Genomic DNA, 22,255 nt, shown 5'->3' with positions numbered 1-22,255 from the left:
AATCACTTCTTAGGTAGCAACACTTCGGGAACACACATCAATTTCATTGCCGTCATATTCCAAATATTAAGCACATAACCCAAAAGTCGACAATAACTCAATCTCGCAAAACTCGTGGGTCATTGACTCGTACACATCATACATCGTGATTGTCCACAAAGTAAAACACATCATCCAAATATCCTCTTTAGCACGCCTTTGAACCCAGTAGGCTTCTTCTCTTCTTCCTTCTTGCTACGCTCAGACTTCCTGGCCCGTCTGGCGTTATCTTCGGAAGTTGTAACGCTGCCCTTCGATGAAGAACCTCGAGGAACGTCAGCCGACTCTCGCGTCTTCGTAGTCTTGGGGCGAGATTGATCGGTTGAGAGGCGTCCGAAACCGTATTTGGATCGCGTCGTGTTGGATCTCTTGGGAGCCTCTGTTGCCCTAGGAGCTTCAACCTCGATTTCAACTTCAACTGTCGTCTCCCCTGCGATCGTGGGGGGCAAACCGCTGCCTACTATTCCTTCACTATTCTTAATCTCAAAAAACCGTTTGTCAGAAGGCTGGATAAGTGGCTCCCTTTCGACAGGAGCAGAAGCAGAAGGAATACGGTCAGACTTGTGCTGGCTAGAGTGGCTATGCCGGCGCGAGGAGCGATGGCTTCGTTCCGCAGGGTGGTCCACGTCTCTGCTGCCCTTGCGATCTCTATGCGTGGAGCGTTCCGAGCGCTCAGAAGGTTCCGATCGTTCACGACGTTCAGAGTCTTGATCGCCAAGGTGGCGCTCCGCTCTGCGTCGTTCGTGCTCGGCTTTTTCTTCTGGTGTTCGTCGTTTGCCAGAACTTCCAGAGCTTTCTCCAGAGACACCGCTGTCTCGTCGCCTAGGAGTTCTGGGCGGCGTCTTTGCGGCGTCTTCTCCTGTACTATCAGCACGATGTCGGCGACTGTGTGGGCCATGCGAGCCATGGGATGACTGGCGTCTGCTCTCGCGGTGCTCCTCGTCGCCACGACTACGGCTAGATCGGCTAGACTGGTGAGAAGACTGTCTACGGCGGCGAGTCCTCTCCCTTTCCCTTTCGCCACTTGACGCTCGAGGGTCTCTTGAAGTTTCGTCTGCAGATAAGTCAGTATCAAGCTGGTGCGAGTCCTCCTCATCAATTTCCCGTGAAACAACGGAGGGAAATTCCCCTTCATGGTCTTGGAAGGTATCACCAGCCTTGGGGCTAGCGGGAGGGCTCAAAGCTTCAGCAGTGGCATAAATGACAACCGCAGCCGCAACTGTATCCTCGGCGTTCCGGACCGCCAGCTTCTGCTTGCGCTTCAAAGTCTTGTTTCGTTGCTGATCAACCATTGCCATGTCAGGGACCACCACAGCAGGTGTGGGAGCTCTTAAATCAACATCACTTGGACGTATTGTGAGGCCAGGACTTTGCGTCGATTTGACTTCCAGCTCTGCGGCTGCTGGGGCTAAAGTCTCACAGGCAGCAGTTGACTTTCCTTGAGCCTCGGTCAAATCTCCGCTTGTCTCTGTTTCAGATGCTTTTGCAGAGTCTAGAGACTTGTCGTGCTCGGCAGTGAAGCCTACAACATCTGTTGACTTGGAATCGTGGAATTGTCCAACTGCAGCGACTGTCACCGCGCCTGTAAGTGCCGCTACACCAGCAGAGGCCAAAGCAATGCCAGCAATTTGGCTTCCAGATTCCTCAGTCGAGCTGTCGGTTGAAATGATCTTCCCGTGAGATGACACCTCGCGCTCTTCAGTTGGGGTTGCAGTGGGAAGCGCAATGTCTTCAGCTGGGGCTTCGAGTACGACCTCCTGGGAAAGCCAGCTCTCCGAAGCTTCGGTAGGTGGAAATCCAGCATCTGCAGTGGGAGCCGTCTCGGTTCCTTCAGAAGCATCGACAAACTCTTCATCGTCATCAGCAACAGATATTCCATGCTCAACATCAGTTGCGCTTTCTGGCTGTAGGGCAGCAACACTTTGCTCAGCCGCAATTTCGACAAAATCGTCCTTTTGTTCAGCTTCGTCAGCCGTCTCAGCAGCCCCGTCAGAAGCCAAGCTTGTTTCGATTTGAGGATCAACGATTAAAGCTTCAGTAGCAATGACTTCTTTTATAGCTGGCGCTTCAGCAACTGGCTGGGCAGAAAGCTGGGCACAAAAAACTTGCGCTGACACTCCCTGTGGATTGGTCTCCTCAATTGCCTTTGGTAGTGACTCTGGTCGGATATCATCAGGACAAGGAGCCTCTTGAGAATCAGTAGCAGTTGCTTCCTGACTCGACGTCATCTCAATGGGAGCCTCCGCAACTGCCACGGCCACTGGTCCTTGATCTGCAGTTGTTTGTGCTAGGTCTTTCTGCTCAATATCCTCCATTGGCAAGGCACGAGCCTCTAGCTCAATCTGCGGGAGATCGAAAGCATCGGGAACTGCTTGGTAAGAGGTAGCCATTTCAGATGCCATCTCACTCCTGTATTGCTCATTTGAAGCTTCCACGGTCAAGTCGATCTCTTGTGTCTCTGCTGGTTTTGTTTCTGGCATCGGTTGAGACTCGGTAACATTGACAGGGGCGATGGCTTCATCCGTGATGAGGGTTTCTGCCGCAAGTACTGCTGCCAACTGTTCTGCTGAACGATCAAGCATCTGGTTCTTTGCCTCAGTTTCTTCACCCTCAGCAACTGGACCAACTGAGGATTCGGCGGGCGTATCAGAAGCAAGTGCTTTGTTCTCAACGACAGTCTCTACAGCAAGGTCGGGAAGCGACTCGGCTGGGGCATCCTCCTCGTACATCTCGGCTTCCATTTGTCTAGTTGGTTCAGAATCGTTTGGAATCTCCTGCGACACGACAACCGTTGCATTATCTTCAGAATCTGGGGCAGAATGCTCTTGGACCTCCTGTTCTGCAACGGTTTCCTCCGCAGGTTTGGACTTTGAGTCATCGGTGGCCTCAACAAGTGCCCAAGATTCTGACAATGGCTGCTCTTGGCTCAGTACAACACCATCGTCTTCGAGGGGTTTCTCGGCATCAGTTGCTTCGGGCCTTGCATAATCGGTATTCAGAACTTCACCGCTGGTGTCAATCAAGCCAGGACTACCATCCTCGGGCTCTGCTTTGGTCTCTCCTTCGGCGACCAGCTCTTGATGCTGGTCAAGGTGCTCTGACTCTTGAGAAGTTCCCACGTGGGGGCCATTGCCTCCAACAGCTTGGTCCTCAACTGCGTGTATCGTTGATTTATCCGACACCAGTCGAGATTCATCATCTGTTGCAAATGAAGCAGCCTGATTAGCTGCTTGGACAGGTGAGGAATTGTCGAGGTCCTTGCTGACTTCCTCTAGCATAATTGGCTCGGCCTCAATCGTGGCCGCCGCAGTTGAAACTTGTGACACGATGGGCTCTTCAGCGACTCCAGCGACAGAATCTATTTCAGCCTTTGTAGTGAAAAGGGGCTCTGCCTCGACCACAGAAGGCTCCTCGGCCGTATGCGTCAACATATCAGGAACCTTGGCTATGACATCTGCATCTGGGATCGAGACGATACCGGATTCCAGTGCCGACTGAGCCAAGCCTGTTACCGAATCGTCTACATCAACAGACTCGTTGACAGGTGCCGTGTTCTTAGTGGCGTTGACCAACTTAGTTTCTTCATTGTCCAGAGGATTTGACTCTTCCTCCAGGTTCTCCCTTGGCTCGTCCGAGAGGTTAAGCCCTTCTGTACCTGGAGATGACTCTTGAGCGCCCTTAGTCAAGACAGGCTCAGTAGACTTCAGCTCTGTTGGTTCTGTTGCATCATCCACAGTGACGGCTTGAATAACAGTGGACGATAATTCCTGGTCTGAAGCCATCTCAGATACTTCGGTAGCTGCCACGTGGAGCCTATCAGCATCGACATTAATTGCAGCGCTGTCCACGGCTGTATTGCCAGGCTTCTCCATTGGCTCCAAAGTAGATTCTTCTGTGCATAGACCTTCCCCGGAAGCCTCAGAACGAATTGGCTCTTCAATGACTGCAGGAGTTGTAGGGCCAACAGCTCTGGTCGAAACCGACTCTTCGGCGCCCGACGCACTGTGTTCTTCAGAGCCCAGAATGACGGGAGCAACAGCGTCAGTAGCCGTGGTATCAGGTTTCTCTGTAGACTCTAAAATGGGCTCTCCGGCGTGTGGAAGTTCCTCCTTCGTAGAGGCAGCAGCTGAAGCAGATTCTCGGACAGCTTCAGGGACGACTTCTTTACTGACTTGGACCGAAACGGACACTTCAGCTGTAGTGTCATCTACGACGATTGGTGCTGCATCGGCAGTATCTAACGCCTCGGTTGCAACCGATTCCGGTTCGTCTGCAGCCTTTGGTGCTACCAATTCATTCGGATCGTCCAAGATTGGCTCTTGTGTGACCGAAGAACTTAAACCTTCACTAGATACAGCCAGAACAGGCTCAAGGATAGCACTATCGGTGGCAACAGTCTCCTTTTCGTTTTGGAGGTGCAAGTCTTTCTTGGTGTCATCCAACGCAACAAAGTCTTCCGCAATGGTGGGTGTTTCTCCTTTGGTTATGGCCAACGCGGACTCCTCGTTGACTGGCACCTCCGGCTCTTCCATTGCAGCAATAGTAGCAGGCTCTGCTGAGGCATCTTCGACAACAGGCTTAGTTGCTGGTTGTTCAGCTAACTGTTCCTTCAAATCATCCAGCACAGTGGACTCTGCGACCTGGTCAGATTCTTCCCCATGAGCCGGAGCCAAAGCAAGATCATCACTCTTTGTCAGACCCTGCTCCTCGGTCGTAGGCTTTGATCCTCCAGCAGAAACGGCTTCTGGCGCTTCAGTATCTAGCAGCTGAGTTTTCTCAGATGCATGTTCCAAAACAGGATCCTCTTCGGCAGCAGGGGCTGATTCCTCGGTTTCCACCTCGTCAAGCGTCCCTGTGGTTGGCAGGCTTGGCTTCCCTGCCAAGGCATCCTCAACAGACTCAAGGACAACAGTTGCGGCCTCCTCCTCAGTCGAGACTATAGCGACTGTTTCTTCCAGTTGTTGTTCCAAAACTTCAGACTTTACTTCGGTAGCCTCGTCCAAAACCTGCTCTGTAGCAGGCCGCAACTCTTTTACCTCCTCTTTCTCTGGTAGCGCAAAAACGCCATTGCCATCCCTTTCTCCAGCTTCCTCCAAATTGGTATATCCAACAGCATCCGAAAAATCACTAGGGGTATCATGAAAAGAATACAATTCCTCACCTTTCTTCGATTTGGGCGTCAACTTTCCATCTCTTGGAATCGGCCCAACAGTGTCCTTACTCTCTTCTTCCTCGGGTGTCTTTGGCGCCTTTGGTTTATTTTTTGGCCGTTCGGTGGCGACAAGAGCAGCTCCACCGGCTGCAGCAGCAATGCCAGCGATAATGGCCGCGGCAGCAGCTTTAGAATGGTCTTCTTCCGTCTCTTCTGCTAGAGGTTCTGCTTTGGGCTCTTCGACAGGCTCTGGCTCTGGTTCAACTTCCTCAGCAACCGGAGCCTCGGGCTCCTCCTTGGGCTCTATGACCTCGGCAGCTGGTTCAGGTGCCTCAGCCTCAGCAACTTCGGCCGCCGGCGCAGTCTCAGGTTCTTGAGGTTCTGCAACTTCAGCGACGAGTTCCTCTGCCTTGGCTTCCTCCTCTGCAGCCGCAACCAATTCAGGGGGTGCGGCTTCAGCGGTCTCAGCGGCGGCGTCTGCTTCCTTGATATCTTCAGAAACAGTTGGTTCCTCGGTTTCTTCTCCTGGCTCTGCCGCCGGCTCCGATTCATCCTTTGAACCAATTTGAGCCCTGGTCTCGTCAGCATCTGGAGCCTCTTCTGTCTCTGCGTGGTCAGCAGTAACAGTCTCAGATTCCTTAGCAGCCTCAGGTTCAACAGTAGTCTCTTGCACTATTTCAGTAGGTGGCTCAGAACCAGTAGATTCGTCACCTTTTGTCTCTGGCTCAACCGGTTGTGCAGCAGCAATATCGGCTACGTCTTGGGAGTCTGCTTCAGGTTCTCCTTTCGCTTCATCATCGATAGGTTCAGCTGATGCTTCGGGAACTGGCTCCTCTTGAGCCTCAGACTCGACTGGCTCTACAGTCTCTGCGGCAGGGTCGGAGGGCTCAACCTGTACATCTTGAGTAGCAGCAGTTGGCTCTGCGGTATCAGCGGCGCTCTCAGGAGCAGCCTCGTCTTGCACGGCGTCTTCAGCAGCTTCGACTGTCGCAACCTCCTTTTCTTGTTCAGCTGTCACCTCAGGCTGGTCAGCTGGTTTCGCCTCCTCGGTCGCAGGCACATCATCCGTCGTCTGTTCAACGGGTTCTTTGTCAGCAGAAACGTCTTCTTTCGGTGCCTCTGCTTCTGCACCCGATACATCTGCTGGAGCCTCAGCTTCTTCCGTCGATTGTGGTGCATCAAAATCGGGATCAGGTTTAACTTCTGATGTAGTGTCATCAACAGCAGGTTCCTGTACCACCTCTTTGGCCTCATCCGATACGACAGGAGCCAGAGGTTCAGAAGCGCTGTTATCAACAAGATCAGCTGGCGCTGTAACAGTTTCCTCAGCTTCTACTTCAGGCTCATTGGCCTCCTTCATGGTATCTGCATTAGCATTGTCCTCATCAGTGGTTATAGCGGGAGGCTCGGTGTCGGCAACAGCTTCCTTGTCATCGGTTGCTGGCTCCATCGCGGTAGTTTCTGGAGTGGCTTCGGGTTCCTTTGTTGAGTCTTCGCCTTCAGCTGCCTGCTCCGCCTGCTCCTGTACCTCAACAGCAGCTGCATCATCTGTCCCTTCAGGTTCAGCTGCAGTTGCTTCTTCAGCTGGGCCTTCGGCTTCTGTCTCTGCGGCATCGGGAGACTGAACAGCAGGCTCAGTAACAGGGGCGACTTCGGCTTCATCCGTGGGTTCGATCTTGTCATCAACCGGAGCCGTCTCTTCGGTATCCGCAGGCTGTTCAGTAAGAGCCTTCGGCTGTTCGGCAGCTGGCTCATCGTTGACATCCTTGGCTTCAGCGGCTGGGTCAGAGGACTCTTCAACCTCTGTTTCGGCTGCCGCTTCTTTCGTCTCCGTAGTATCGGCAGCTGGAGCTGGGGCGTCGGAAACTTCCTCACCGTCTTTAGTTACTTCTGGTTCTTCTGGCTTAGGCTTGTCCTCGGCTCCATCGACTATCCCTGTGGCACCTGTTTCTTCAATTTGGGCTTCGGGTTCTTCAGTAGGTGATGCTACCAACTCATCGTTGAGAGCTTCAGACTGCGACTCTGAATTTTGATTCTCGGTGGCAGGTGTATCTTCTACGGCAGTTTCGGCAGGCCCTTCAATGGCAGCAGATTCTTCATCCAGTTTGGTCTCAGCCTTGTCCGCGTTTGAGTCTTCTGTTTGTTCGCCTTGCTTCGTTTCAGACTCGGGAGGTGAGGCCGCAGATCCATCGGCATCTTGAGTAACAGGTTCCGTAACTACATCAACTTGCTCTTCGGTATTCTCAGGAACAGACGCAGGCTCTTTGGCCGCTTCTGTCTCACTAGTAGAAGGTTCGGCGACGGCATCAGCAGGTGAAGCTTCAGCTTCGGTGCTTGCAACTTGATCCTCAACTGCCACTTCAGTCGTAGCAGTCGTCTCCGCCTCCACAGCCTTCGATTCCTCTACAGGGGCTTCAGCGGTTCCTGCTTCAGCCGAGGGAGCATCTTCATCCTTTACCTCTGTGTCGTCAGGCTTCGACATTGGAGATTCCGTTAGTTCCTTTTCAGCAACTTCAGACTCGTTAGGTTCGGCAGTGGCGCCCTCATCGGGTTTTGACTCATCAGGAGTAGGCTGTTCCTGTGATGCCTCCTCAGCCTTTTGTTCAGTTGTCTCAGCTTTATCATCGTTCATTGGATCTGCTGCTGATTCAACTACGGATTGCTCGGTGGCAGTCGTATTTGCTTCCCCTTTTTCCTTTTCGGCAGCTTCTGTGGCTGGAGCGTCGGCACCAGGCTCCTCTGGCTTCGACTCAGTAGTAGTGGGCTCAGATGGGACGTCTTGTGGCTCTGTAATTGTCGCAACGTCTGCCGACTCCGAGGTTTCTGCCTCTCCAACCTTGTCCTCGGCAGGCTTGTCTTCTACAGTCTCGAGCTTCTCTGTCTCAGGCTCTGCAGCTGCAGTAGCAGCCTCAGGCGGAGACTGTTCAGGCTCTTCTTGACCTTCATTAGAGGGAACTGGGTCCTCTATCGACTGTTCGGCCTTTTCTGCCTCCTTAACGGTATCATCTGCAGCAGCTTCTGTCGCAGTAGCTTCAGCTTTGGTCTCCTCAGTGATGGGTGCCTCGCCTTCATGTGCGGAATCAGACCCAGGCTCGGCTTGTGAGTCAGGCTTAGCAGCGTCTGGTTGGACTTCTTCAGGGCTTGATTCGGCTTGAGATACCTCCTGCACAGCATCTTCACCTTCCTTCTTGGGTTCGGAAACCTCATTTGTAGATGCTTCGACAGACTCTGGTTCAGCCTGCTTAGCATCATGGTCTGCTTCGGGCTCTGCTACTTCGGCCGCCTCATCTTTTGTTACTGGTTCGTCAGATATCTTTTCTTCCTCTGCCGGGTCTACTGGAGGCTCTGCTTTAGATTCAGGGGCTGATTCCAGAGCTGGTCCATCCACTGGTATGTCCGCTGGTGCAGAGTCAGCATTTGGTGTATCTTTGGTGTCCTCGGCATCTTCGGTTGCTGCTGGAGCTTCTGGCTCCGTCGAAGCAGGCGCTTCTCCTCCCGCCTCTTCATTCACTACATTCGGCGGCGACTCTTCGGTTGAAGTCACCCCGTCCTCCGGTTCCCGGGCTACTGACTCCTCCGCAGCATCAACAGTCGGTCCATCAGCAGAAGCTGGGCCGGAAAGATTGTCGTCTTCTGATGCGGCCGTGGCTTCCGTTACAACAGGGGCGCCTTCTGGAGGCGAATCCTTTGTAACCTCGTCTCCAGTAGGGGTGGTTTCGGCAATCGTTTCCACTGGTATGGACTCGGTGGCTGCCTTCACTTCGTCTGTGACCTCTTCGGTAGTCGCATCTTCGCCGGTGGCTTTCGGAACATCATCCTCAGCCACAGCCTCGGTTACCGGCTCGTCAGCAGGCTCTTGAGCAGCTGTTTGCTCAGATTCAGTTTCCCCTGCAGGCTTCTCAGGTGCAGATTGTTCATTTTTAGGCTCTTCGACACCTGCAGTCTCAGCCACCGTTCCTTCTGGGGCTGCATTTTGAGCCGCCGGTTCAGTAGACGCGGCTTCCTCAACCGGTTCAGGATCTGCTGATCCTTCCGCCGGCTTCACAGACTCCTGGTCATTGCCTGCAGCTGTATCTTCCTTTGCAGCGTCTTCCGCAGCAGCATCGGGTGTCGGTTGCTCAGCTGGTTTTGCATTAAGATTCTCCTCCTCAGCAGCATTGGTCACAGGTGCTTCTTCCGGGGCAGGCTCTGTACTCTCAGTCATCTTCTCTTCTGTAGGTTTCTTCTCAGTGGGCTCTTCAGCAGGAGCTCCATCGCCAGGTTCCTCCTTCGTCTCAGAATCTACGGCTTCTGCTGCTGGAGAAGATTCCCCAGCCGGAGCCTCAGGGGTAGTATCTGAGGATGCCGGTTCTTCGGCCGTCATATCTGTCTTCTCCTCTGCTTTCACAGGTGCTGGTGCTTCTGTTCCAGCTTCAGGGGCAGACGATCCTCCTGCCGCCTCTGGCGTCTCTTCCTTCGGTTCTTCAGGTTTGGCCGCTTCTGCCGCGGGTTCAGATTCCTTGGAAGCTGCCTCTTGTTCGGTTTCTATCGCCGGCGCAGCTTGTTCAACTGTAGCCTCGGGTGTGACCTCGGGAGTTGATGCTTCAGGTTCCGCTGCGGGTTCAGCGGCAGGTTGACTCTCTTCCGGAGCCTTCTCCTGAACTGAATCCTCAGGGGATGGCTCAGGAGCAGTCGATTCCTCAGTGACCACAGTTATCTCCTGTTTCTCTTCCGCGGGTTTAGACTCTCCAGTCTCAGGCACCGGAACTTCAGAAGCAGCTGTCGGTTCCTCGACCACCGTAGATGTCTCTTCCTTCGCTACTTCAGGTTTGTCCTCTTCCCTCGCCGGCTCAGAGAATGACGAGTCCGCTTCCGCCACAGCCGCCTCCTCTTCTTTCACTTCTCGGGGTTTAGCCTCCTCAGCTTCGGCTTCAGACTCGGGTTCCTTATCCGCGGATGATGTGTTCGCCGTTCCTTTATTCTTACCCTTCTTCTTCTTTTTGTTTTTCTTGTTTCCAGGTGATGTCGTTACAGATTTCTCGTTAGTTTCATTATTCGTAGTTTCCACGGGGGTATTCTTCTTGTTTTTTTTCTCCTTTCTTTTGCTCTTCTTGTTAGATATGGGAGTTTGTTGTCCCTGTATCTCCGGTGGATTTGATGATTCAGCCGCCTCTGCACCCTGGGGGTCTTCAACTACATCCTCCCCGCGATGCAAATCATCTATTTCGCCGTGTTAGTTTTAATCAGTTTCATTGGCATATGTCCATTCAAGGCATATTCCATATCGAGTATATATAGTGTACCTTCAGGGGTTTTGCCTGGCTCTGTCTCTCCTTCAGAATCCGTTAAATGAAGCTGAGTGTACTGCACATTTGAGAAATCAGAGAATTGTACGTTTGATATATCAAGATTTGTCCTAACGGGACAAAAGGCAACATTCTGTTGGTAGCTCATACTGTCGTTAGGTCCTCCGCTGCCTCAGGAACCAGAGGCTCTGCTTGGAGGGTGGGTTGGGCAGCGCTTAAATCAGTCGTGGCCGCCATACAGACAATACTGAGTGGTGTCACAGCGTATTCGGCTTTGTATTGGGCTGTCGGGTCGACGCAGTCTAATGGGCAGCCAAATGGGTGGGATCGGAGGTGCTTGGGCTGATTCCGGGATTGGGGAATAATACGTAGTCGTACAGATAATTATGCGGGTGCAACCCACATCCAGATGGGATGGCGTGAACAAGACAACGGCAAATCAAACGCAAAGAGTCAGCACCAAACAACAATGGATTGGTGACAAAAACAGAGTGTATGTGATGTGAGATGCAAGATTCAACAAGTCTTCCAAAAGCAAAAAGGGCAAATGAAAAGAAAAGTCTGCAGAACGGGATGTGGTCAAAGGTCATTGACGAAACGACTTGACCGCTTCCCCAAACGAAGCCCTTGTTTACATGGGCTCGTCGACTTTGTACAAGGCAAGGGACCCATTTTGGATAAAAGCACGTACCAGTCCCATGACATGGCCACTTGGTTCATCTATGGAACCAAAACTGACATAACTCACGGACGACTTTTCTTGCCTCGATGAGCCACGAGTAGTACTACAGAACCGCACCACCCCTGCCCTGTCTGACGAGGCGGATATTGGATGGCAGGTCGACGGAAAGCACATCATGTTTCTCATAGTCACCCCATGGCGGCTTGGTTGCTTTCTTCTTCTCCTCGGATTATCAATTAATGCCCGGTAGTCTGGACTTGACAATTTCTCCGCCACCAGGTTGTCAGCCGCTCTGAGCGCCGGGGCAAGTCGGACATCGATTGGGCTCTTGGCATGATACATATTAGTCTCCAAGATCAAGACCAGTCTGCTCTGAAACGGCAGACGTCGTGGCAGGTATCGGTGGAGGGCAGATGCTGGCTGGCAACTTGCTTCTGCTGCTTGGTGTCCTTGGTGTCACTGCTGATGCCCGACGACAACGCAATGAGACCCTTTGGGTCTGCATCAATGGCCGGCGTCGAAGGGAGGGTGCAAGCAAATCATGAGCAGAGGTCGTCATGAAAGCGGACCCCGAAGTGTCGTCGTCGTGCCAGTGCGGGTTGGGCCTCGACGTTGCGTTGGCGTTGCGGAGCTCGTCAATTTGTCGACCCCGGCCGAATTATGGGATAACGCTCGCCCAACTCGACCACTCAGAGACGACGTCCCTGCAGCCAAGTTTGGTTAGTGCCACCAGAACAAGGGACGATCCGTGCGACCCAGCGACACTTTCGTGCCTTTTGATGCAGCAGTTTGCATTCTATCGTCCGGGTGTCCAGAGGCCTGGCGTCTCTCTTCGACCCCTCGGGCACGCAAGTGCTTCACGAGTGCAACGTGGCTCGTGTCCAATGGTGTCGGCTGCATAATTGGGTTGACTGCAGATGGCACACGAAGTCGGCGTTGAGGAAAGTGCTTCCGAATCAGTCCTACTCTCGTCTGGTGCAATGGTGCAAGACAGCATGTTGTAAGCGCGACTGCTTGGGCAAGAGCGACCTTGGAGAAATGCTCGTGCGGAAGTGGACCTTCCGTACGTTTGAGCGAGCAGCTCATGCATCATGACCGATAAGGGCTGGCTCGCTCCATGGCCCTGGCCCGTGTACTCCATGCACTATGTACGGATTACTACTAGTACTACAATGCAGTATTGATATCCCTTCCTCCGTCAAACATTAAGCTCAAATGGATTATGTCGGTACTTTCCTGGCATTTGGCTCCCAGAATGTAGCCCAAACAAGTCCCCAGGCCCACGGATGGTCATGCTTTCTGCATGAATATTCGTCACACCCAGGAGCGCGCTGGCCATTGTTGGAGTCATCACCACGCAACCACTTCCCAGGCTCGTTTGCCAATTTGCATGAAATAACATGTCCGGTGTCAATGGGTCAACGAAATGAGAATAGACAGGGTCCCTGTTGCAGACAAGGACGGTCAAGACGCCTTCGTCTCCACGTTGATGCTGGTCAATCAAGAATGTACCCACTTGGACACTGTGAATTGATGAAGTGAACTGACGATACCAGCCTCATTAAAAAAAAAAAAAATAGAGGTACTAGTATGTGTCACCGCAATTCTAATCACAGCATCTGTCTCGTTTTGTTTTCCCACAGCCTCGCTGGCTTATTGACCAAGTACTAGTACTCCGTACGTATCTCGGCTTTGGGAACCCTTGTAGATATGTGGTGCGGCCTCGGCGGTGAAGCAAGATGGCGAGGTAATGCCAGGCAAATAGCAACCGTCACAGCCGGACTTCGGTCAAGACAAAGCCGTAGCCTGCATCCGGAATCTATAGTGCACATTACTAGCCCTGCAAGCTCAGTCACGAATGCTGCGAACCCCACGATGGCATTACGGTGAGTGAAAACCGTGAACACTTGCATCCGTAGACACACACGACCGTGGAGTGGCAAAATGAGGCCATACATCTTGTCGAATCATCATGGTATTGACCAGCTAACTTTTGGAACTATTAGTCCATATCTTCATCGTTACATCATTGCCCTCTGTTGTTGTTTGTTTGCTTCAAATCTGATGTTGGTATCTCGGCATGCATTGTTCCACTCCACTTTCAACTGAGCCAGCACTAGCAACCAATTTCCATTGCAACCCATCGTCGACTGCTCTAATACCCTGTCAATGCATTATCGTCGTGATAATGATCAATTAATAGCCTTTTTTTTTTTTTCACCAAAAGGTAGTCATTGGCATTGCTGTACCTGGCCACCCCTAAGAAGCTGGTGCAGTATCAGCCTGGTTATCCTCCACCTTCGGGACATAGTTGGCTTGTGCGCTGTTCTTCTTGATAACCTGTTTGACCTTCTCTTCAGCCTCGTCCCAATCGTCCGTAGGCAAGTTCACCAAGTCGATGCCAAAGTGTGTAGCAATGGCACTAAGGGCGTCAAAGCTCCTCTGATCGTAGACAAAACTGATACTGACACCAATGCGGCCAAATCGTCCAGTTCGGCCAATGCGATGCAAATATGTCTCGGCATCAGGCTCCTCGCCTCTTGGTCCAGGCTTCATGGGAATGTCGTAGTTGATGACCATGGAGACACTAGAAACGTCGATACCACGGGACAACAAATTAGTAGTAATGAGAACCTTGCTCTCCCCACTGCGGAACTTGGCGAGCAGCTGCTGTCTCTCACCACTGTCGAATTCTCCGTGCAAAACGGTGACCTTGTGGCCATCGTCCATCATGCGGCGCTGAATTTCACTGGCGCTCTTCCGGGTCTGCTTGACTGTGAGTGCTCAATCCAACTACCTGATCACACAGCATATGCATCATACCTTTACGAAAATAATCGACTGTCCAACGGTCATCAAACCGTACAGCTTGCAAAGAACATCATACCGCTCATTTTCCGCCGGGCAGTCTATGAACATCTGGGAGATGCCCTTGACAGTGAGTTCTTTCGTCTTCAGAATCAAACTGTTCGCATCCGGTGCGAACTTTGGAATATACTGCTTTACTCGTGCCGGGAACGTAGCGGAGAAGAGAAGTACCTGGATGCTCGCGAGGGTGTCGGGTGGCAGAAGCCTAAGATTATTCAGTTAGATCAAGACGTTTACTGTACGCGTGAAGGGTATTTGGGACTCACCGAAGCTTCACTCGAAGGCATTGGTCGCCAAGACCAGCCTGGTCCAACATGTTATCAGCCTCGTCTAGAACAAGGACTTTGAGCTTAGAACAGTCCAGCTGCTTGCGGCGGCCCAGATCCAAGACTGTGCCCGGAGTACCAACTACAACACTAGCTCGAACTGCATCGCCTCGAGGAATCCTCCCGGGTATGGCCAGCGCAACCTTGAGGCTTTCGATAAATCGCCCAATAGTGTGAATATTCCTGTAGATCTGGTCCGCAAGTTCTTGGCTAGGAGCCAGGATCAAGGCCTGTGGCTGTTCTGGTTGGGTGAAGTCTACACGAGATAGGGTGGCTGTGAGGAAGGCAACAGTCTTGCCGGTACCGGATTGCGACTGGGCAACCATGTTTTTGGGAGGGTTGCTCAGCATGAGCGGTAGAGATTTGCCTTGAATTTTGGAAGGCTTCAAGAAGTTCTCTGCGAGGAGGCCTTTGAGAATCTGCTCCGACCTAGGCGAAAGTGGTTTGTTAGTATTCTAACTATGAGCTTATGTGCCATTATGCCACACATACAGTCCCAAATCATCCCAAGTGGCAGCTGAGTAGATGGGAGCATCGTTGTCAGCACCACTAATGGTCACTTCGACGTCACCATCAGCTTCGTAAAGAGCAGAGCCACCAAGGGCAGCGGATGCGCCATCAACCTGCGCGTTCGAAGCAGCCGCGTCGTCCTTGGGGGCATCGTCCTTGGGGGCATCGGCGGCCGGTTCGTCAGGCTTTGTGATACGGCTCGCAAGATCAGACATTGTGATCGTAGTGATATTCGACAGATGTTTAGATATTTATAGAGGCCACACTGTTCAAGATCGATTGTTATCGCCAGATCAATGTGGGGAGGCCAATCGCTCGCTCCGTCGGGTGTGGTGATAGTCGATATATTGGCAACTAAAGAACAAAGGCGTGAGTCAGAACTGCCTGGGAGGGCTGGTGGTGAAATAGGCAACTCTAGAAATTGCTGCGTCCTCTAGTGGCGAGAAGGTGAAAGTTCAATGTTGTATGTAAGAAGGCAATGTTTGGGGGTAGGTGGTGCCTGCCCAAAACGGGGCTAGGCTGGCACAAAAGGCACTGTCATTCAATGCTGCTAGCTAAAGAGAGGAGAGTCAACTCAATCCTCTAATAAATTTTTTCCCTACCCAACAGCTTGGGGCAAGCGCAACGACGGTAGAAATTTTGGCGGGGTTTGGCGGGGCACAGAAGCTCAAGATGTCCGGTTCCTCTGATGCCCAGCTGGTGGCTTGGCAACACTTCGCTGTGTCACTGTACGGAGTATCACTGTGCGCAACCCCGACCCGCCGTTTATCCGGCTGGCACTGGACATCTGGGCCACAAGACCCAAGTTGAAGGACTCAAAGGCTGAAAGTGATATTCAATATTCAATATTCGCCTGCAGGCTTTCACTTCGCCCAAAACGAGCATCGAAGATCCCTTCGTAGAATCCAGCTCTTCGCGTTTCCAATGACGGCGCACAGCCTTGATTCGTAATATCGCTGAAAGGCCAACTTGGATATTCATCACCTGCAACCGCGCTTATTGGCGCCGCAAAGTCGCGATGGCTGCACCACCTCCTCCTCCGCCATTGAAGACGCCATTCTCGCTCTATGACAACCTCTTGGATCCCAATGATCCGGCTCCTCAGGCCACGATATCCTCCGCTCCAGTCTTATACGGTCAAGCTGAATCGGCTGCCGAAGCCAAGAAGTCTCTGGATCCTGCTCTTCGGTTTCAGCCCATCCGTCGTCTCCCCGTTAAACAGGCAGCCAAGGCAAAAGGCACCGCATTTCCAAAGCCAATATCAGCTTCAAATTCAGTAGGCACTGCGGATCTAAGCACAAATGCAGCTCAATCAGCACCCCATGCCCCGATGGCCTCGACGGCCTCAACTGCTGGGCAGCCCGCTAAGAGTACTCTTGCTGACTGGGCCGCAACGGAGGAAGATGAATGGCGTTATGGCGTTGGTGAGAAGCGCCAGCGTGGCGGTCGGAAGAAGAAGAAGAAGCTGCAGCAGATCCAAGCCGAAACAGACTGGGATGAGATATATGATCCGGCTAGACCAACCAACATTGACGAGTACTTGAAGAGTGATGAAAAGATAGACGAAGTGAGAGAGTGGAAAGCACTGCTCTATCGTCACAGGAAAAAAGCGGATGAAAGTGATATATCAGACGATGAGGACGACGATTCGAGACCAGTGCCGTCAAGTAAGTTTTGCTCTTCTCTCCGTGACCGTCATTTTGTATGTCCATTGCTAACTCAAGTTCAGACCAATTCGCACCTCCCCCTTCATACTCCTTCGTACCACCACCCCCTGAATCACCACCAGCAGCGCCACCACCAGATGAAAGCGCCGATGATGCCTACGCCCGCCGCATGGCCTTGTCTTCAAATAATCAACCTCCACCGCCGCCTTCACCGCCCACACAAACAGACGTGCTTCCTCCGCCTCCACCACCCGCAGACTCGGCAACCATATCTCGTGCCCCAGTCCACTACACTCAACCCAAAGACTCTCGCGAGGAAGGCGATGCCTACTCCCCACCACCAACCCTCGGCGGCAACGACGAAGATGAAATCGGAGAACCAGAGGCTCAGCAACGTTCAAATCGTCCTGGCCAGGCCGATTTCGCCCACCGCCTCATGTCCAAATACGGCTGGACGCAAGGGACCGGCCTCGGCGCCAATGAGACCGGCATCATCAACCCTCTCCGGGTACAAGTCGAGAAACGCCGCAAGAAAGCCGATGCCGACGGCGGCGGGTGGGCAGAACCCGGGGGCAAAGGCAGAATTATCGGCTCCAAGAGCAAAGAATCGGCCAGCAAGTTCGGCGCCATGAGCGACGTTATCGTCTTGCAGAACATGTTGGAGAACATGCCCGATCTACAGGCCGAGATTGCCGATGGCCTGGGACAGGAAATCGGAGAGGAGTGCGGAGAAAAGGTGAGCATTCCCACTCCATGACAACTCATTCCTCTGCAACTATTCACTAACTCATGCTGCAGTATGGCCGTGTGGAACGTCTCTATATCGATCAGCCTGCTCGTCAAGTATTCATAAAATTTACAGACCAGGTCTCCGCTTTGCGAGTATGTATCTTGCACTATATTCCAAGTCCTTTCGCCAAATGTAACTGCTAAACATGACACGCAGGCGGTGAACGAGCTAGATGGTCGCGTATTCAACGGCAACACGATAATACCTAAATTCTATGATTCGGAAGCCTTTGAGAAAAGTATATACAATGCCCGGTGACATCTTCTCACGTTGGTATATCAGGATAGTACATACCAAAGGGTATATGTGCCTTACAGATACACAACGGTTTCATATATACACTAGTACCACTCCGTCACGCGTCATGTCGACGTCATGGGCAGTGCACTGATATTGTTTCGCAACACCAACATCGTGTTCTAGATGCCATGCACACTTTTGTTCCAATAGTCAACCAGAGAAGCGACAGTTATGGGGGTTACGTGCCTCAAATGAACATATCAAGGTGCCATAGGGCATCGTAGTACAAACAGAGACATGGACGTCATAATTGTGCTGTTCTTCACACCTGGTTGTGATGGTGGCACAGCCCACACCTCTCAGTCCTTGCGGGACAAACATCGTCACTAGGTCGGTCTGTATTTGCACGCCTTTGGAATGCTGCACACCCCATACTGCCGTTGCTTGGCGACGAACATTTTTTAGGTTTCTGGTACCTGGGCCGACAGTACTCTATGGCCAAAAATAGCTAGCACAGGTCCAAAACGATCAAAGCTGACTGACTCATTTGGTATGAACTAGTATCGCTAATGACTGACTGTCCTGGTGTGGAAGTCATTCACGAGAGGGAAAACAGTAACGGATTATGACTCCTAGTCGTTTTACAAGAAGAATCAAATACAATCCATTATTAAGTCCTAGCATGTATGAGACGTACACTGGCCATGTTCGTCTTGGGCCCTCAACCTGCCCTTCTACAGGTGAGGCAGGGAATATACCACGCACTACCGGTTAAAGAAAAGACTGAAAATATGTGGAAGAACAGCTGAACGACGCCAACATCACTAAAGTCGTATACTTTTCTATCCGGGTGTCTTAGATCAATTGCGCAAAACCAGCAACAGCGGCAAAGCCCAACAAGGCGTGGTTGACACCAAGGCTCATAGCGGCAGAATCGGTCTTGTTACCGCCAGAAGTGCCACCCTTGCCGCCCTCATTAGCCTTTGCGTTGTTGGAGGTGCAAGACTCCTTGCCCTGGATAGCTTTCTTCTTCGCCAGATCATCGAAGAAGCCGCAGAAGTCGGAGATATCGGTGGTGGAAGTCACGGTCACGGCGCCCTTGATGTCGTTAAGCTCAGGCATCTCGACACTGTTGCAAGATTATGCAGTTAGTACAAAAGGTAAAATTAGAACGGATATGACCCGAATCTTATGCTTACGTGTCAAAGCTACCAGCGCAAAGTATAGCACCTCCAATCGTCTTCAGCTTGGGAAACTGATTGATTTTCAAGAGAGCAGTGTTGTTGCGGATGGTCATGTCACCGTTAATCTTCTCCAGAGAAGTGAAGGAAATGTTACCAAGTTTCTTGTTGTTGTCCAGAGTAAGAGAGTCCTTGATTTGAGTCAAGTTGTTGGCAGAAACGGATAGCAGATCTGGGCTCTCCTGGAAGCTAAGACGGTTGGCAGTCTCCAAGAGAGGAGCATCAAAGCTCTTGATGGATCGGAAGTCGAGTATGCCTGCGGATTGAAGCCGCGACATGACAATTTTCATGCTACCAGCGTTGTCCACAACAGATAGTGTGTAGGTAATGTTCTCGATCTTTGACTCGAACGAGTTAAGACGGCCGTTATTGGCAATGGTGATATTGTCGGCGGAAGCGACGTTAAGGCCGCTAAGATCGCTGATGAAGGTGTCCTGAATCTTGATGGATGTAGCCTTGGTGACACCAGTGGTACCAAGTGTCAACCCGCTGAGCTGGGCGAGATTAATCAACTCCAGATTCTCGACAGTCTTCAATGACTGCAGGCTGCAAGAGCTAAGAAGCTGAAGACCTTGCAAGCGAAGAGTGCCCCCAATAGCGTTGATGGACGACGAAGTAATGCCAACAAGTTGTGTGGCGTTGTTGATAATCAAGTCACCCTTGATTTGTTTAGGACCCTCGATGCTCAAGCTCCCCGAGACGCTCGAGTCGACAATGATATCTGCGTCGACAACATCGCAGTCGATGACGGGTGTGGGCTGGGTAACCTTGATGTCCTTAGAGCAGGTAGTGGCAGCTGTTTCATCATTAGAACATGAAAGATATCCATAGAGTTAAGCGAGAATAGGGCTTCTCACCGGAAGCGACGCCAGCAACAGCCAAGACGGCCGAGAAAAGCTTGACAGAATGCATTGTTTATCTACAAATGAATTATTAGTAACCAACTGATACGGACGGTGACGTGGCGAACGATGCGATCGTGCAAACGTGATTGCTGGGGGATAGAATGTTCAGGGCTTCAACGGTTGCTGACTTTGATTGATTCCTGGTGTATATAAAACTCTATCGGCTGCAGTCCAAAAAGGGCTTCGACAGCTGGCAAAGAATGTTTGTCGAAGCAGATTGCGTCCCAATGATGCAAGATTCGAGGAAGGATTTTCTGGCAAGGTGTGTCATTCACGGCGCAAGTCGCGACCCAAGTCACGAAGCCCCGAGGCAAGTGTCGAAAGGAGGTTGCTGAGAGAGCACGAGCGTTTGGGCAAGACCGACTTGCAAATGGTAGCCACCAGGAATGGGACACTGATTTAGGGAAAGAGGGAAGGAGGGAGCGAGGGAAGAAAAAGCGGCAGGTACGAAAGGCAATGGAGATAGAAATTGTGAGGATTGGAAACTGAGGGAGCCACAGATGTGGCTGCGGGTGCGATGCCGAAACAACGTCCGAGACGTACCGTCCAAAGTCAATTCTGCTTGCCAACTTGGATTTCAAGGTCGAAGAAGTAGGTGTACCGCCTTGCCAGTGGCTCCGAGAGTCGGTCAAGAAATAGGTTGACACTTGTTAAAAAAAAAAGGCGATAAGGAACCTAGCGAGCGAACGGCAGGAATCGAAATTTTGAAACGATGACACGACGGCGACGACAACGAAAGACGACGACGGCGACAGGAGGAAGAGAAGGAGAAGGAAGACGCATGGACAAGGAGGAAACACACCCAGGTCTTTTCTTCTTTTACTGGTCCTCGCTGGCTTCAACCAAGTGGACCGTGGACAGGCCAAACAACCTGGACGAGCTGCTCCCTAAACAAGACCATAATACCAGGTCCCATCGACATGGCCCGAACGGCACAGACCAAAGCCATCCACGCTGGGACCTGTGGCGAAAAGGGGGGTGTGGGATGGCGGTCGTGTGGCATGCACTTTCAACCCTCCCTTTGGGTGCCGTGCTTTAGCAATTGGATGCCAATCCCGCAAACTTGGCAACTTAGGCCGCTGTTTGCCAGAGGGAGTGGAGTTGCATGTCCATCTGGCGTCGACCGTGGAGACATTGTACCTGGCCTTCTCCATAATGAGGTCTATGGTTTTACGCCGTCGATTCACAACATATTCACCACCAAAATGCCTGCTTTTGGGAGCATCAGGCTGGTTGTTGGTGAACCATATGTGAGCATATGTACTATACTCTGTCGTACACACTTGGTCCATGTTCTCACACACACCCATGCACCCACCATGACTCCACTCGTGGACACGAGTTGATGAGGTGCCTGGCAGAGGCTCACACAATCGCTCCACAGCCACCAACGCCACCATCGGCCCAAACGGCAACCCGGGCGTTGTTCGGCTCGTGACTTTCGTACCAGTAACTGGCATTGTTGTTGGAGGGCGAAAAGGTATAGATACCTAGGTATGTACAACTGGAAGAGGGGAACGAGCACCGTGGCCCGTAGAAAGATCTTGACTCAGCCTTCACTAGAGCAATGTTGCCGCGTGCGACAAAATCTGCAGTACAGAGTCGATAGTCAGGGTCATCCACGGACCCTCGGCAATTGACCTTATGTTATTGGGGTGATAGCTCTTTCGTACCAAGATTGCAATACGCGTCCTCGCGCCGGTGCAGTACTATTGGAATTGGCAAAGATGACGGACAACTGGAGAAACCGAGATTAATACTGCCCCGTACTGGTGGTCATGCATACAGAACTCACTTCAATACTACGGAGTACAGTGCATGGAACCATCCCGGCCCATCTCCTCATCTTCAAGCTCCTGCTGCCGCATCCCTTAGAAGCGGCCCAGGGCGGCACGCCCGATGTCTGGTGCAGGTCCAACGTCCAACGACACGTTACGGACAACTGGACAGGGGGAGTAAATGACATTCACGACGACACCTGGGCAACTTGGTATTGACTCGTTCTGGGACGCTATTGATGGCATGACTTGGCGTAACGCATAGAGGTATCCAAACCAGCGGTACAGTCTGCCTGGGATCGCCTGTACTCCCTATTGCGCTGCAGTTGTGGGAAGCATCAATGGCAAGCGAGATTCCTTATCCTGACATCAACTACGTGCGTCTGTATTGTAAAACCACGATACAAACGACAGCGTCTAATAGTGTGCATTGCCCCCTTGACTGCGAAGATGCGCTTTTTTCCCCCCACGACCGAGGACGGCGGATGGCAATCGATGGTGCTGGTTGCGAGGCCGCCCTGTGGCGTTGGCGATGCGCTTCATCAACCTTCAGCATTCGAGCAAGCTGGTATGTGCGCATCACGGTGTTTTGCGGCAAAAAATTCAATTGCCAATTGATGGGAACTGGGCTTCCTTTTTGGCGCTTTCGCGTTCACTGTGCAGGAAGATACCACGCAGCCACATCATGATCTTTTGCTATCACCCCAATGGTCCAATCTCGTTTTGAGCGATGCACTTTTTGGAGCAATGGAACAAGGGGGGTTGTTATAGC

General features: G+C 52.0%; 4 protein-coding genes across 4 annotated transcripts; 1 reads left to right on the top strand and 3 right to left on the bottom strand.

The window, feature by feature from the left end:
- Positions 1–170: 170 nt before the first annotated feature.
- MAA_03030 (uncharacterized protein) lies at positions 171–10,624 on the bottom strand (the record flags this gene model as incomplete). Its single annotated transcript, XM_007821028.1, has 2 exons — positions 171–10,390; positions 10,474–10,624. The coding sequence occupies 2 exons, from the start codon at positions 10,622–10,624 to the stop codon at positions 171–173; spliced, it is 10,371 nt and encodes a 3,456-aa protein (XP_007819219.1).
- A 2,793-nt stretch (positions 10,625–13,417) lies between these two features.
- MAA_03029 (uncharacterized protein) lies at positions 13,418–15,077 on the bottom strand (the record flags this gene model as incomplete). Its single annotated transcript, XM_007821027.1, has 4 exons — positions 13,418–13,924; positions 13,982–14,231; positions 14,293–14,781; positions 14,845–15,077. The coding sequence occupies 4 exons, from the start codon at positions 15,075–15,077 to the stop codon at positions 13,418–13,420; spliced, it is 1,479 nt and encodes a 492-aa protein (XP_007819218.1).
- An 803-nt stretch (positions 15,078–15,880) lies between these two features.
- On the top strand, positions 15,881–17,577 carry MAA_03028 (G-patch domain-containing protein; the record flags this gene model as incomplete). The annotated part of the gene is made up of 4 exons (XM_007821026.2): positions 15,881–16,529; positions 16,592–17,265; positions 17,328–17,411; positions 17,476–17,577. The coding sequence occupies 4 exons, from the start codon at positions 15,881–15,883 to the stop codon at positions 17,575–17,577; spliced, it is 1,509 nt and encodes a 502-aa protein (XP_007819217.2).
- An 837-nt stretch (positions 17,578–18,414) lies between these two features.
- On the bottom strand, positions 18,415–19,712 carry MAA_03027 (cell wall protein; the record flags this gene model as incomplete). The annotated part of the gene is made up of 3 exons (XM_007821025.1): positions 18,415–18,688; positions 18,759–19,596; positions 19,658–19,712. 3 exons carry the CDS (start codon positions 19,710–19,712, stop codon positions 18,415–18,417), a joined length of 1,167 nt encoding a protein of 388 aa, XP_007819216.1.
- Between the last annotated feature and the right edge of the window lie 2,543 nt (positions 19,713–22,255).

This window comes from Metarhizium robertsii (genome assembly GCF_000187425.2).
Source record: "Metarhizium robertsii ARSEF 23 chromosome Unknown MAA_Scf_4, whole genome shotgun sequence".
NCBI lineage: Eukaryota > Fungi > Ascomycota > Sordariomycetes > Hypocreales > Clavicipitaceae > Metarhizium > Metarhizium robertsii.
Note: the sequence above shows the minus strand (reverse complement) of the source record. Positions and strands in the feature narration are given on the sequence as shown.